The following is a 16,851-nucleotide window of genomic DNA, read 5'->3' on the forward strand; positions in this document are numbered from 1 at the left end:
GGAATATACTACAGGGAATGGGTCAAAATTTTGGGCCCATTGAAAACAGCTGAAACGACCACTGCAAGCACAGCAGTATACGCCTGCAACAAATTGGTGATTTAATATAACTTTGGAAGGAACATACACCTGTAGTTTTAGGAGTTGTGGAGTGAGTGTTTACCAAATGGTATGGCTTTAGGAGTGCTGTTGAATGTTATCAATTTATATTTGTCTCTGCTGTATCTTTTCTTAATAAGAAAAAAATGAAACTGCAAAAGGTCATAACTCTTGTAAGAATTGGCAATGGGTCCGAATTTAATTATATGGTAATCTTCATAGGATACCTGTGACACATACAAACTTTCGCAACGTTTATGTAAAAACTGTAGGACAAGTTGAGCATGAAACTATGCATTCCAATTTTTACAAGAGTTATGGCCCTTTTTAAATTGAAGAGTGCAACTTTTCCCAACAATTTTCAAAATGTTACAAATTTTTTATGTGTCACAGGGCTATAACCCTTGTAAAAATTAATATGGAATCGTAAGGTTTTTACCACATTTGAATTGATTATTTAATTTTATGATCTTTCAATAATCCATGATCAATGATTTCAAAAGAAAATTCTTTAATTTATTTCGCGATTTTCACCAATTTTTCATAAAATCTTCCTTTCTTTATAATGCCCAACATTAAGGGGACATTTATCAACACTGTGTTTTTTTATTTATGTGACGTCAGAGCTACTCACGTTTTTTGTTAAAAAAATCGGTGGTAAAACTAGATAAGTTGAAATCTCGAGAGGGCTTCTAATTATGCGAAAAAGTCAGCCACCAAGGGCGTCCAACAGAAGCTATACGCCGTAAAGATAGATCCAAGATCATATAACCAGTTACTAGTAATGGAAAGCTAGACGTCATTTTGATGTGCACGATATTTCATTATTTGGTCACACACTAAAAGTACGGAATTATCTAAGTCCGTGCTAAAAGTAATAATTCGCCAAAAGATGCATAAAAGGCAATCAATATCAAATATCATTGAATCAGAGAGTAAACCTAGGACAGTATCTATTTGACAACGTGATCAATGCATAATTTGCCATTATGAAGAACAAAATATTGCACCTACCCAAATGTCAGCTCCATGAGGGTTGACAGCGCGGGAAGAAGTGGCGCGAACTTCGAGCTCGTTCTATGTATATGTGACCGAGTGTATTTTCATTGGTCGAGAGGTTAACAAGAACTCAGTTTTCGTATTAAATTCAGTGACACCGGGAGGGGTCGTTGAGGGGTGCAGATATGGGCAGGTACCTCTGCCGAGTGCATTTTCATTGGTCGCGAGGTTAACAAGAACTCAGTTTTCGTATCAAATTTAGTGACACCGGGAGGGGTCACTGAGGGTTGCAGGTATGGACAGGTACCTCTGCCGTGGGCTTTTTTTTTTTTTATAGATATGATACATGATTACTTCAGTGAAGAAACACCGACATCGTTTTCTTTTCTACTGGAAATACCAAGCGTTTTAGTATCTTGTTTTTTTATGTAGTTGTTTCCTCCTGCATGCAACTTTACGGATTTGTTGTCCTTAGCAAAGGTTTGATGCGCTGTCCATTGCAAAATGTAACCTTTCGTGGCACCAGAGACGTATATAAATTACGTCTCTGGTGGCACTCATCATAAAACCAATCTATTCTCATTTTTATCAGCGACTTATAATTATAATTGTAATATATACGTCTCTCTTTTTATCAAATTATTTGCAAGACACCAATAGTAAATATTAATTGCACTAAAACAGAGAGGTATGATATACGTCTCTGACTAAAACCACGGACTTAAGATTAGACTAATTCCGTGACTAAAACAGATAATGTGTCTACATTCAAAAGTTAAGTAAATCCGTAGTAAAACACTGCATATATCAGATACTAACAAAAATATATTAATCATATTTGATGTATATTACACACACATATTAATATATAAATATATATATATTCAGTTCTCGTACCCAAAGGACAAAAATTCTAGTATAAAACGCCCAGCGTAGCGATGCGATTTTTTTTTATTTTGAAACAAAAAATGTTTGGACCCCTTACAATCATTCATACCACCCAATATACTCAGAAACAAAATATGTGTCGAGGTGGAGAGAGAAGCACAAGTGTAAATAAAAGCTCTGTGATTGATTTTTTTTTTTGTGTTTTGAAAAATATCTTTAAACCCCTCTCTTATAAGGGACTTTTTAGTGATTTTTTTGTTATTTTATGATATGAAAACATGGTGTCTAAAATAAAACATATAAATATTAGTTATCGATTATCTGAAAACGTACACGTAGCAATGGTCATATTCCGTCTTTGCGTATTGCAGTGTTATCTTCTCTTTGGAGCAGGTATTGATTGTTATGTAACTTGTTTGTGAGAGTAACGTCATCAATTTTTGAGGAAACGACGTAATTTTCTCACACAAACCAATGACGTAACAGTCAATACCTGCTCCCAAGAGAAGATAACTCTGCAATACACAAAGACGGAATTGTGTGGGTGAAATGATTGGAAGCGTTCATCATGTACGCTAATGATGAACAATCCATGTACCTGATGTGTAAAGATCGGAAAAGTTTAATTAAAATTGTATCCCAAGCAAAGGTTTTAACGATGAGGACAGACACGGCGATATGGAAAACAGTGAATTTGATGTTAAACTGTTTTTCCATAAAACTGAAGAAATAGGGAACAGTGCCCACCTCCCGCCCTATCTCTTTTGCAAAATATATCTCCCGTTTTAGAGTGTGACCCTATCGTTGTAGGTTGAGTCCAAATACCGTTTATATACATCCCGATGTAGAGTGTGAACCACCACCTAATACATCCAAGTGTTACCTTATGTGACCTTTACATCTTATGTGTAGCTACTGTTTAAGAGTGTGACCTTCAAACCTTATGTATACCTCCTGTTTAAGAGTGTGACCTTCAAACCTTATGTATATCTTCTGTTGTAGAGTGTGACCTTCACACCTTATGTATACCCCCTGTTGTAGATTGTGACCTTCACACCTTATGTGTACCTACTGTTTTAGAGTGTGACCTTCACACCTTATGTTTACCTCCTGTTCAAGAGGGTGACCTTCAAACCTTATGTATACCTCCCGTTGTAGAGGGTGACCTTCACACCTTTATGTATACCTCCTGTTTAAGAGGGTGACCTTCACACATTATGTATACCTCCTGTTTAAGAGGGTGACCTTCACACCTTATGTTTACCTCCTGTTCAAGAGGGTGACCGTCAAACCTTATGTATACCTCCCGTTGTAGAGGGTGACCTTCACACCCTTATGTATACCTCCTGTTTAAGAGGGTGCCCTTCACACCTTATGTATACCTACTGTTTTAGAGTGGGACCTTCACACCTTATGTGTACCTACTGTTTTAGAGTGTGACCTTCACACCTTATGTGTACCTTCTGTTTTAGAGTGTGCCCTCCACACCTTATGTATACCTCCTGTTTAAGAGTGTGACCTTCACACCTTATTTAAACTTCCTGTTTAAGAGGGTGACCGTCAAACCTTATGTATACCTCCTGTTTAAGAGTGTGCCCTTCACACCTTATGTTTACCTCCTTTTAAAGAGTGTGACCTTCACACCTTATTTAAACTTCCTTGTGACCTTCAAACCTTATGTATACCTTCTGTTGTAGATTGTGACCTTCACACCTTATGTATACCTTATGTTTAACAGGGTGACCTTCAAACCTTATGTATACCTTCTGTTGTAGATTGTGACCTTCACACCTTATGTATACCTTCTATTTAAGAGCATGACCTTCAAACCTTATGTTTACGTCCTGTTTAAGAGGGTGACCTTCACCCCTTATGTATACCTCCTGTTTAAGAGGGTGTCCTTCACACATTATGTATACCTCCTGTTTAAGAGGGTGTCCTTCACACATTATGTATACCTCCTGTTTAAGAGGGTGTCCTTCACACATTATGTATACCTCCTGTTTAAGAGGGCGACCTTCACACCTTATGTATACCTCCTGTTTAAGCGGGTGACCTTCACACTTTATGTTTACCTCCTATTTAAGAGTGTGACCTTCACACCTTATGCAAACTTCCTGTTTAAGAGGGTGACCGTCAAACCTTATGTATACCTCCCGTTGTAGAGGGTGACCTTCACACCTGATGTGTACCTACTGTTGTAGAGTGGGACCTTCACACCTTATGTGTACCTTCTGTTTTAGAGTGTGCCCTCCACACCTTATGTATACCTCCTGTTTAAGAGAGTGACCTTCACACCTTATGTATACCTTATGTTTAACAGGGTGACCTTCAAACCTTATGTATACCTTCTGTTGTAGATTGTGACCTTCACACCTTATGTGTACCTTCTGTTTTAGAGTGTGACATTCGCACCTTATGTGTACCTACTGTTTAAGAGGGTGACCTTCACACTTTATGTTTACCTCCTATTTAAGAGTGTGACCTTCACACCTTATTTAAACTTCCTGTTTAAAAGGGTGACCTTCAAACCTTATGTATACCTTCTGTTGTAGATTGTGACCTTCACACCTTATGTATACCCCCTGTTGTAGAGTGTGACCTTCACACATTATGTATACCTCCTGTTTAAGAGGGTGTCCTTCACACCTTATGTATACCTCCTGTTTAAGAGGGTGTCCTTCACACCTTATGTATACCTCCTGTTCAAGAGGCTAACCTTCAAACCTTATGTATACCTCCCGTTGTAGAGGGTGACCTTCACACCCTTATGTATACCTCCTGTTTAAGAGGCTGACCTTCACACATTATGTATACCTCCTGTTTAAGAGGGGGACCTTCACACCTTATGTATACCTACTGTTTTAGAGTGGGACCTTCACACCTTATGTGTACCTACTGTTGTAGAGTGGGACCTTCACACCTTATGTATACCTCATCTTATGTGTAGCTACTGTTTAAGAGTGTGACCTTCAAACCTTATGTTTACCTCCTGTTTAAGAGGGTGACCTTCACACTTTATGTTTACCTCCTATTTAAGAGTGTGACCTTCACACCTTATTCAAACTTCCTGTTTAAGAGGGTGACCGTCAAACCTTATGTATACCTCCTGTTTAAGAGGGTGACCTTCACACCTTATGTATACCTCCTGTTTAAAAGTGTGACCTTCACACCTTATGTTTACCTCCTGTTTAAGAGGGTGACCTTCACACTTTATGTTTACCTCCTATTTAAGAGCGTGACCTTCACACCTTATTCAAACTTACTGTTTAAGAGGGTGACCGTCAAACCTTATGTATACCTCCTGTTATAGAGGGTGACCTTCACACCTTATGTTAACCTCCTATTAAAGAGTGTGACCTTTACACATTATTTAAACTTCCTGTTGTAGAGTGTGACCTTCACACCTTATGTATACCTCCGGTTGTAGAAGGTGACCTTCACACCTGATGTGTACCTACTGTTTTAGAGTGTGCCCTTCACACCTTATGTATACCTACTGTTTTAGAGTGTGACCTTCAAACCTTATGTTTACCTCCTGTTTAAGAGGGTGACCTTCACACCTTATGTATACCTCCTGTTTAAGAGTGTGACCTTCAAACCTTATGTATACCTCCTGTTTAAGAGGGCGACCTTCACACCTTATGTATACCTCCTGTTTAAGAGGGTGACCTTCACACCTGATGTATACCTCCTGTTTAAGAGTGTGACCTTCACACCTTATGTTGACCTCCTGTTTAAGAGGGTGACCTTCACACCTTTTGTATACTTCCTTTTTAAGAGCATGACCTTCAAACCTTATGTTTACCTCCTGTTTAAGAGGGTGACCTTCACACCTTATGTATACCTCCTGTTTAAGAGGGTGACCTTTACACCTTATGTATACCTCCTATTAAAGAGTGGGACCTTCACACCTTATTTAAACTTCCTGTTTAAGAGGGTGACCTTCACACCTTATGTGTACCTACTGTTTAAGAGGGTGACCTTCACACCTTATGTATACATCCTGTTTAAGAGGGTGACCTTCACACCTTATGTATACATCCTGTTTAAGAGGGTGACCTTCACACCTTATATAAACCTCCTATTAAAGAGTGTGACCTTTACACCTTATTTAAACTTCCTGTTGTAGAGTGTGACCTTCACACATTATGTATACCTCCTGTTGTAGAGGGTGACCTTCACACCTGATGTGTACCTACTGTTTTAGAGTGTGACCTTCACACCTTATGTAAACCACTTATTAAAGAGTGTGACCTTCACACCTTATTTAAACTTCCTATTGTAGAGTGTGCCCTTCACACCTTATGTTTACCTCCTATTAAAGAGAGAGACCTTCACACCTTATTTAAACTTCCTGTTTAAGAGTGTGACCTTCAAACCTTATGTAAACCTCCTATTAAAGAGTGTGACCTTCAAACCTTATATATACCTCCTGCTGTAGAGAATGACCTTCACACCTTATGTATAACTCCTGTTTAAGAGGGTGACCTTCACACCTTATGTTTACCTCCTATTAAAGAGAGAGACCTTCACACCTTATTTAAACTTCCTGTTTAAGAGGGTGACCTTCACACCTTATGTAAACCTACAATTAAAGAGTGTGACCTTCACACCTTATTTAAACTTCCTGTTTAAGAGTGTGACCTTCAAACCTTATGTAAACCTCCTATTAAAGAGTGTGACCTTCAAACCTTATATATGCCTCCTGCTGTAGAGAGTTACCTTCACACCTTATGTATACCTCCTGTTGTAGAGGGTGACCTTCACACCTGATGTGTACCTACTGTTTTTGAGTGTGCCCTTCACACCTTATGTATACCTCCTGTTTAAGAGGCTAACCTTCAAACCTTATGTATACCTCCTGTTTAAGAGGGTGACCTTTACACCTTATGTATACCTCCTATTAAAGAGTTTGACCTTCACACCTTATTTAAACTTCCTGTTTAAGAGTGTGACCTTCAAACCTTATGTATACCTCCTGTTTAAGAGGGTGACCTTTACACCTTATGTATACCTACTGTTGTAGAGTGGGACCTTCACACCTTATGTAAACCTCCTATTAAAGAGTGTGACCTTCACACCTTATTTAAACTTCCTGTTGTAGAGTGTGACCTTCACACCTTATGTATACCTCCTGTTGTAGAGGGTGACCTTCACACCTGATGTGTACCTACTGTTTTTGAGTGTGCCCTTCACACCTTATGTATACCTCCTGTTTAAGAGTGTGACCTTCAAACCTTATGTTTACCTCCTGTTTAAGAGGGTGACCTTCACACCTTATGTTTACCTCCTATTAAAGAGTGTGACCTTCACACCTTATTTAAACTTCCTGTTTAAGAGGGTGACCTTCAAACCTTATGTATACCTCCTGTTTAAGAGTGTGACCTTCACACCTTATGTATACCACCTATTAAAGAGTGTGACCTTCACACCTTATTTAAACTTCCTGTTTAAGAGTGTGACCTTCAAACCTTATGTATACCTCCTGTTGTAGAGTGTGACCTTCACACCTTATACCTCCTGTTGTAGAGTGTGACCTTCACACCTTATGTAAACCTCCTGTTTAAGAGGGTTACCTTCACACCTTATGTATACCTCCTATTTAAGAGTGTGACCTTAAAGCCTTATGTATACCTCCTATTTAGGGGGGTGACCTTCACACCTTATGTGTACCTCCTGTTTAAGAGTGTGACCCACCATTTGTACAATTTTGAATCCCCACCACTTAGAGATGCTTCCAGTCAAATATGGTTGATATCCATCTCTTAGTTCCAGAGAAGAAGTCGCTTAAAGCAATATAGCCAAATTGCCCACTTTTTGCCCTGCCCCTCAGCCCCCTCGGGGGTCAGCCCCATCATTTGTACAATTTTGAATCCCCACCATCTAGAGATGCTTCCAATTAAATATGGTTGATATCCATCTCTTAGTTCCAGAGAAGAAGTCGCTTAAAGCAATATAGCCAAATTGCCCACTTTTTGCCCAGCCCCTCAGCCCCCTCGGGGGTCACCCCCATCATTTATACAATTTTGAATCCCCACCACCTAGAGATGCTTCCAATTAAATATGGTTGATATCCATCTCTTAGTTCCAGAGAAAAAGTCGCTTAAAGCAGTATAGCCAAATTCCCCCCTTTTGGCCCCGCCCCTCAGACCCCGCAGGGGTCAGCCCCATCATTTGTACAATTTTAAATCCCCACAACCTAGGGTTGCTTCCAGTCAAATTTAGTTGAATTCCAATCAGTGGTTAAGAAGAAGAAGTCGTTTAAAGAAATTGTTGACGTACGGACGTACGGACGGACGTACGGACGACGGACGCAACGGTATGGCATAAGCTCACATTGGTCCTTCGGACCAGGTGAGCTAATAACGTTAATATGATTTTAGTTGCTAAAATGGAGTGAAGCCCATAATAAACTCAAATTATCATAAATGTTGTGGTTTCATAAAAGAATACATTAATATTTCTATATCGTATGGGATACATTTCTTGGTAAACGACGAAAGATATGTTAATAAAAAGTGACAAGTTTCATAGCTCTCTACCGCGAAATTGTCGCACAAAGGACAACATGATTAAACGTATCCTCGCTCCATATATAACTTCAGATTCGTAACAACAATATCTATATCTGGCTATAGGTATATCTGGGTAATTTTACAAGTTTAAGGGATTTAGATAAATGTTCATTAAAATGCCAGCCCAAGTGATGATATACAGTTGAACTAAACCCCTAAAATGTCTAAAATTACTCTAAACACCTTAGTTTAGGTACAAATATTAGCTGTAACAAATGTATTACACACACAGAGGCACGTCCTTAAATGACCTTCGCTGTTGATAAGACGTTCAACCCTATAAGAAACTTATATAAGCATTGGTAAAATATAATTAACCCTTGTTTGATTCTAGCCAGAGTTTCCTCTGGCCCTTACACTAGACATCTATCTGTCAAAATGTCTAAAGTCTGGTGTCGGGGCCAGAGGAAACTCGGGCTAGTTTGATCCTGACTTGGGAATGGATTCACAAGATATGGCAATTATTTGACGTCATTTCAACATTTGTCATATATGACATGCCAAAAGGGACAACAAACCACTTGGGATGAGTTTGGGGATCTCAACGTAGGTAAGCCTCATGTTTGTCAATGTAAAGAATCTTCAGCCCAGGGTTGATTATTGAATTAAATGGAATCATACCATTCTTTTTACTTTGACACACTGTTCATATTTTACACCTATATGTGATAATTTCCATATACATGTACACTAATATACACTAATACCTGGCTATAATGCCCCTCGTTTCATTTGCCAACTCGTTTAGCACCAACATTATTTGATGTCCCTTTTTTTTGTTTTCTTAAGAATGCTTGGCAAGGGGATACCCTAACCTGGGTTGTAAATAATTGATAACAGGTCAAATAGAAGCTAATTGAAATCTATGACGATGCAAGAATCGAAACCCCCACCTAATCATTTCAGGTACGTAGCTGCCTTTACACTGGTAACCTCAATGTTTTTGTCTGTTCTCCTACTATTCCTCCACATCTTGACCTTCCCCTTTGCTTCCGTAACTTTCTCATCTTTACTGTTCTGGAAAAAGAGCACCTATCTGACCGTAGTCGCCTAGAACTCCACGGTCAGTGACTTTACAGGTAGCTGAGGCTTGGTACCTGCTCTATACAGTCCCAGGCTCATTTTCATGATTGTGCACCATTGCAGTATTTCAGCATGTATTACAGTTACTAAAATACTAACATCTTCTCAATTTCTTAACATCTTTCTTAATTAACATAAGGCAAAAATGAAAACACCATCATAATGTTATTTTTTCTCTTTATTCTAAATCACTCATTTACCATCATTGAAACTTTGGGCAAGTAAAGTTATCTAGTCATCTGCCCAGCTTGGAGAATGACCAAAGTGTTAAAGCTCTAACACTTGACAAGTAATAGGTCATACAGAATGGACAGTCCAGGAAAACATGTATTCTGAGAATTCAGGGGTTTTGGATAATTGGAGATAAGGCGTTTCCTTGCAGTTGGTGACCTCTACGATTTGACTGGGTTGGTTGCTCCGAGATGAATATCATCCTTGGAATTCCCTGTCGACACCATGGCAAGGTTTAAGTATGGGATAAGTTTTAGCCAAGAAATTCTCTGTGGTTGACTCCTATTATCTGAACAGGTGATTGTCAGGGTCAGGCTGCACTAAGGTGGCCTCCTGAAGGGTGGTATCTGTGTCCCTCCAACAGCTACCTCGACAACTGACCACAAGTACTGTCCCAAACTCTGTCGCTGGTTCTGTAAAGCAGCAAACATCACTCAATTGAAATTTATGTTAAAGGGAGACAACTCAGTATGTGTAATCATGAATAACCGTGCAAAATAGAGTTTATCTCATAGTCCTGGATGTTTCACCAAGCCCTTTCTCAGTTACCCTAGTAATAACCCTGTTATAAACCTAAGGGGGCTACCATGAAATGTGGGATCAAAATTTTGCGATGAGCTTCTTGGAGATATATAATATCTTGGAAAATGAATTTGACAGCCCTGAGAAGCGGACTTTTCAACAAAATGAGCTTAATGCCTAGAAAATTGTAATCCATTTCAAATTTGATCAAAAGGGCAACTACCAGGTAATTTTCCTGTACACAAGTTATTGCCCACCTGCATTAATTCTGTTGAAGTAAAATCATTTTGCAGTTTTAACAATCATATTTGCCCAGTGTATCTCACCAGTTTGCTTTCTGAATTCTTAGAAACATGATTCTCATCATTGTTAATTTCAATGAAAACTAACGTTATTGAGAGAGTTTTTTCTAAATCTAACAGCTACAAGAATATTCATGTTGTAAATTACTAGAAGTAGACAAGGAAAGAACTCCAGAAAATAATTCCCATTATGAAGAAAGTTGACTGCTCACCTGTCGTGTCTCGAATACGGAGGAAGTTGACCAATGCTGGCAGCAGCTGTAATTCATACATGGCTTGACCTCCACACTGACCACATGTGAGTGCTGTGGCCATCTTAGGGTCAGGCCGAGAAATGTACAGAGGATTTCCATTCCACTGATACCTATAAATACAAGACACATTTTGGAGAAAAATATTTCATGACTAGCATTATGGATAACACAGGCTAGCTCATTGAGCAATGTATAAATTCTGACTCTACCACAGAGTGATGGTACCATGCCTATTAAAACATTACTAGGGTGATTGGGCTCACACATTCAATTTATAATGATAACTTGTTACTTCAACTTCTAATTGAAATTTTTAAAGAGGGAATTTGGCAGATATTTATAAATACATTACATTGTATTTAGTTGGATTTACATTCAAGTCAGAACACATCAATACAATTTTATAGAAAAAAAAATCTCGGATGACATTCAATTTCTAATACAATGAAAATAAAAGGAAGCATGGAAAAGATCTGCTATCAAAATAATGATCAATCAATAATATTCAGGTATGATAAAGTCAATATCAACGTTTTACTTCATACACCAAAAGTTTATGTATTAAACATGTCACAACATTTCAAGATTGACTGGCCAGGGTCCCTTTGTCAAGCTTTGGCTGAGTGAGCAGGTTTGGTTGTTTACCTGTACAACGATGTGATGAAAAATGTTGATTTCATGTCAATCGACACAGGACGTTTCGCCTTTTGACAGAAATGTGTGAACAGACTATATAGAAAAGGTTACTAATAAAGTCGAAATTTATAGTATTCGACAAATTGATCATGTACACAGAGAAAGTATAATTACACCATTATCAGATCTTCTCCGTGCTTCCTGTTACATTATATTATGTGTTATAAACTATCTACCACATCACAGATTTGGTGACATCATGTACTGTATTCGTCTGTATACCAAGAATCTGTCGCTTAGTCAAATATTCGCCTTTCACTATTAAAATAAATATTCACCCATAGTTAATTTCCCCCTTACATGTGTAATTACAGTACTATATAGGCTATGCTGTGTACTTATATTTGTTATCATGATAAATTTGCCCCCCCCCCCCCCTTGCGGAAGGTGAAAATGACGAAAATTAAAGAGCGGCAAAAAATTCCTGGTATACAGTAATAGGATACTTCTGACAGAGCTATTTGAACAAATTCTGAAGAAGGATGTACATTGTATACATGTCCAAAACTCAAGAATATTCAGAGATTTTTATACAATTTTATCAATACATTAAAACTCCTGTAAACATTGATCAAAAAAATTAATTTCAAATTCTGTTTTCTTCAGTCTTCTTATAAAGAGCAAGAGGCCGAACGCAGAAGAAAAATCCTGTTTCTGCACAGAGCCGTACATAAATGACCTCATATGATCATGCAGTGGAGTACAGCAGGTCTATACTGGGACAAGCACAGGAAAGGGTGGGTGGACAGAGGATCACTGAAAAATGTTAAATGTAAAAAATATCTACTGACTTACCGTATACATTGCTGTGGACAGGCGGCTATCCTCTTGGTGAATTTGTAGAAATATTTATCGCCATGGACGACATGATCCTCCTCGTATGTTTCACCCCCTCCCTTGGACCTGCAAATTAGAGCACTGATTACTTAAATGATGTTTAAATGAATACAAGAAGCAGATACAGAAAAAAAGGTTGCTAAAAGTAAAACTACAGCAAATATTCCTATTTATGACTAACTTATGGAGAGTAATATAATCAAATGCTGAAACTGTAATTATTGAATCTTAAAAACAGGGAAGTGGTAGTTATATTAGCTTCAAAGTGAAATGGCTTATCATTATCTCCCAGTTCCCAAATATGTAGCCGATAAAAACCAGAAAATTACAGACTGAGAATTTGATTGCCAGTTGGCCATGTTGTTTATCCGATCAGTCTCAAAAGTTGCTATGCACAACTAAGGACCAAGGGGAACCTACATATAAAATTTGAGAAAGATCCCTTTGGTGCTTCCTGAGAAATAGCGATAACAAGAATTGTTTAAGGACAGACGGAAAATGGACGCAGGGCGATTTGAATAGCCCATCATCTGATGGTGGGCTAAAAAGAAGCTTTTTGACAATTTAACACCTACCTTCCCTTCTCTGCAGGTAATGGATCAAAGTCCCCACGTTCCTTTTGCCGATAATTTCGGATAAGGTCCTGTATATGACTAGTACTTTCCTCCACATTTTCTGGTTCGTAAAATACACTGATATAATAGGATTCAAATATTTGTCCTTCATTGCCATGGCAACTCTCTACAGCACTGGTTTGACCTTGACCTTTGCTATTTTGATTTGGTGCTTTCCTTACTAATAAGTTCATCATTTCTTTAACACCTTCTTCCGTAACTTTCAAAGTGACACTGTCTGTATCCATGACAATATTTGAATCAGATTTTTCGGAATCACTGTCATCAAAATCGTGAACATTTAATTGTGCCATTTCTCCTTGGAGATCATTAGATCCTCCTGTTGATAACAGCTCTTCCTGATCTTGACTGAGGCTAGAATTACAGGACATTTCCGATAAATTTACATTTCCTACTGCACTTGATCCTACCACCACATCTGTCCAACTTGTCCCAAGGTCATGCCCTGTATTGACATCTGACCTCTCACCCTTGACTTCAGTCTTACTCATGGTGTTCCCTGCCAGGAAATTATCACTCCCTGACCCAAAGTCATCAGTTCCAGTCTCCCAATCATCTGCATCCACTCCCCAGTCGTCAGCAGCCACACCCCAATCTTCCGACGTAGCACTTGGTTTTACTTTCTCTGGCTTTTTCGCCTTGGTAACAAAACTCTCATCCAACTTCTGAGATCTTACAGTTGTCCAACTAAAATTTATAGAATTTAAAAGTTGCATAAATTCCTTTGCTACCTTTGCATCATTATCACTTATACAACTACTGTACATCCGTATCTGTCTAATGAAGAAGTCCTTATATAAATACCTTTACAATATATATCATTTATGTGTTAAAGGATCACTGTCTCTCTGCAGGCAAAACATCAGAGAATTCCAGTGTAGTTTTTCATACATACACTAACCTGTCTTTAAATTCATTTTGGCAGCAGTACCAGGATTCTTAAGTGAAAAAATGACCTTTTGAGCAAAATCAATACCTATGAAATATGTGCTTTGACATGATTTGTTTTAAGTAGAAGATGTCATTTTGAGTTCAATTATCTTCTGTTGTAAGCTTCAGATGCCAGACTTTCACATGGTTATTGTCTGGCATACAAGTTCCATTAAAAATTAAATGGTTGAAAAGAAATAAAGATGGTAAAGTTTCTTTTCAAACATAGCATTGATTGCAGTAGATGAAATTTTGTTCTAAGCCGATGCTTCCTCGGTACACCTGCTACCCCAGATTTAGAGTCAATGCCTACCTGTCTGGTTTTCCCCAGCATGTCTTGTAGTGACAGGAAAACAGATAGAGGGTTCGGTGGTATTGGGAACCCTCTAATGGACAGTATAGTTGAACAGCAAGGGACATAAATCTCCCACAGCACCGACATGTTGGTATTTTACTTCCAGGAACAACCCAATCCTGTAACGAGAGACATGGACAGTTTTAACAAAGTAAATGTTATAATTGAATAGAAATTTTCCTAGAAATATTAAAAACTTTGTCACAGGTCTGCAATTTTTTTAAATTACATATAAATTAACATTAAGACACAATTTGATATCAGGACATACAAATCAGTAGGAAGTACACTGGGGGTAGTTATCATGTCTGTAAAATTTCGCTGAAATCGTCCCAGTACTTGAGGAAGTGTTTCCTGATAAGGATTTTTCAACAAAGTGCAATAACTCCATGAAAAGAGTCTGAATGAAAAAATACTACCTAGATGCACAATGTCATGGTGGTTCCCTATCTGTAAACTTTCGTTCGGAATGGACCCAGTAGTTTAGGGGAAACTTCCAGACAAGGATTTTTCAACAAAGCGGCATAACTCCATAGAAAGTGCCTAGCCTTGATTTGAGCTCTTATCAGACAGATCCATGGTCAGGTACCGGACAGGTATAACTATGAGTTTGATGTAAACCTGTCAAACGTTGTACCGCCCAACTCTCTCCAGCCATTCCTCTCCAGGTCTCAGGAGTCAGCACCTAGTTAATAGCTGTTGTTAATGATAGTTATAATAGTGACAGACCTGACAGATCACAGGGATTTGACCACATGCAGGTGCTGGAGACCCTGATATAATGTGTATAAACACATCATAGCAGTGTGTCAAATACTATATGATTTATAGCTGCGATAAAGTAACTGTTTGACGACGAGAGAATTTTTGCGTCACACATCATCATCATCTTCCTGGACAGAAATTAACTTCATGTGGAGTNTCCTGATCGATTGGTTTAAATCTAACGGAATGCAAGCCAACCCAGATAAGTTTCAGGCAATTTATTTTGGAAAAAATCAAAATGATTTAACAAATTTTGAAATTGAAGGAGTAAAAATTGACTGTGAAGAAAATGTAAAGCTACTTGGAGTAAATATAGATTCAAAATTAAATTTTAACCAACACATCTCAGAGCTATGTAGAAAAGCCTCAAAACAGTTGGCGGTACTCAAGCGAATTGGAAACTCCTTACCAAAAAATGTAAAAATGTTAATTCTCAAATCCTTTGTAATGTCAAACTTTAATTTTTGTCCTGTTATTTGGCACTTTTGTAATAAATCTAGCACAAACAAGATGGAAAAAATCCAGGAGAGAGGACTACGTTTTGTACTAAATGATTATATCTCAGATTACAAGGATATTTTATCGAGCACAGACTCATATTATTTACATATTACTCGCATGAAACTCATTGCTTGCAAAGTTTTTAAAATTGTTAATAAGTTATCTCCTGACTACCTACAAGAAATAATAAATATAAAATGTTCATCTTATTCATTTAGGAATGAAAATACAGCACAGCTTCCAAGGGTCAACACCACCAGGTATGGAAAGAGGTCCTCCCGCTATGAGGGCGCCCGCATATGGAACAGCCTGCCGAACGAATTGCGTAAAGTGGAGAACTACTCCGAGTTCGGCAGACTGATATGTAGGTGGGACGGGCTAGAGTGCGGATGCACTTTATGTGTTGGTTAGCGTTTCTGGCTACCTATTTTTCCTGCTTTGTATGTGTCCTGTGCTGGCTGAAGTGTATTGTTTAAAATGTAACGTACAGCTTTACATATGGCTCTGTGCTTTTTGTCAGCTTTGTAGTTTACAATTTGATTCTTTTGTCATATGTTTATTTTCTGCAAATGTGCTGTACATGCTTTATATGCTTCATATTTTTACTGTTTAACGTTTCAATATGTATGTGTATTTTGTAAAAATTTCTTGTTATGTATTTTGTTCTTTACATGTGTTTGTCAAAATACAAGCTCTTCGTAGCTTATGTTGTATGTTTATAATATTCGACGTAAAATAAAGCTTCTGTATCTGTATCTGTGTGTTATTCCAGCGAATCATATCAGTGTGTCAAACACATGTGGATTTGACCACAGGTACTAACCTCGTCTGTCAATACAAGTTTATATTATGGGTATACTGACAGACGAGGCTAGTACCTGTGGTTCATGTGGGTTCGTTACAAATGTCTAATATGTCTAATTTATACACTTGTAACGAACCCCTGTGTGTGGTTCAAAGTTGTGGATATTGAAATGTCACGTCCTTATCTGGTCCTGCATTATTCGGGTTAAACACTAATTACATCAAAAACGTTTCATAAAAACTTACTGGGAGTCCTCCTATTTTGTTTGTGGTGAAATCTGATGATCTGTCACCAACTTTCTCGTCTGGAACACCAAGTAAAATTGACATCCTTACATCCCACGTGAGTTTTAGAGACGTGCCAGATTATTA

The 16,851-nt window shown here is 38.1% G+C and overlaps 1 protein-coding gene across 1 annotated transcript; it reads right to left on the minus strand.

Moving 5' to 3' along the window:
- Positions 1 to 9,817: 9,817 nt before the first annotated feature.
- Positions 9,818 to 16,833, minus strand: LOC110448547 (programmed cell death protein 2-like). The gene is made up of 6 exons (XM_021494834.1): positions 16,726 to 16,833; positions 14,368 to 14,528; positions 13,065 to 13,811; positions 12,448 to 12,555; positions 10,915 to 11,066; positions 9,818 to 10,291 (listed from the first exon to the last, which is right to left on the minus strand). The coding sequence occupies exons 1-6, from the start codon at positions 16,807 to 16,809 to the stop codon at positions 10,164 to 10,166; spliced, it is 1,380 nt and encodes a 459-aa protein (XP_021350509.1). The 5' UTR covers positions 16,810 to 16,833; the 3' UTR covers positions 9,818 to 10,163.
- Between the last annotated feature and the right edge of the window lie 18 nt (positions 16,834 to 16,851).

Source organism: Mizuhopecten yessoensis, unplaced genomic scaffold (assembly GCF_002113885.1).
Source record: "Mizuhopecten yessoensis strain PY_sf001 unplaced genomic scaffold, ASM211388v2 scaffold4121, whole genome shotgun sequence".
In the NCBI taxonomy this organism is placed as follows: Eukaryota; Metazoa; Mollusca; class Bivalvia; order Pectinida; family Pectinidae; genus Mizuhopecten; species Mizuhopecten yessoensis.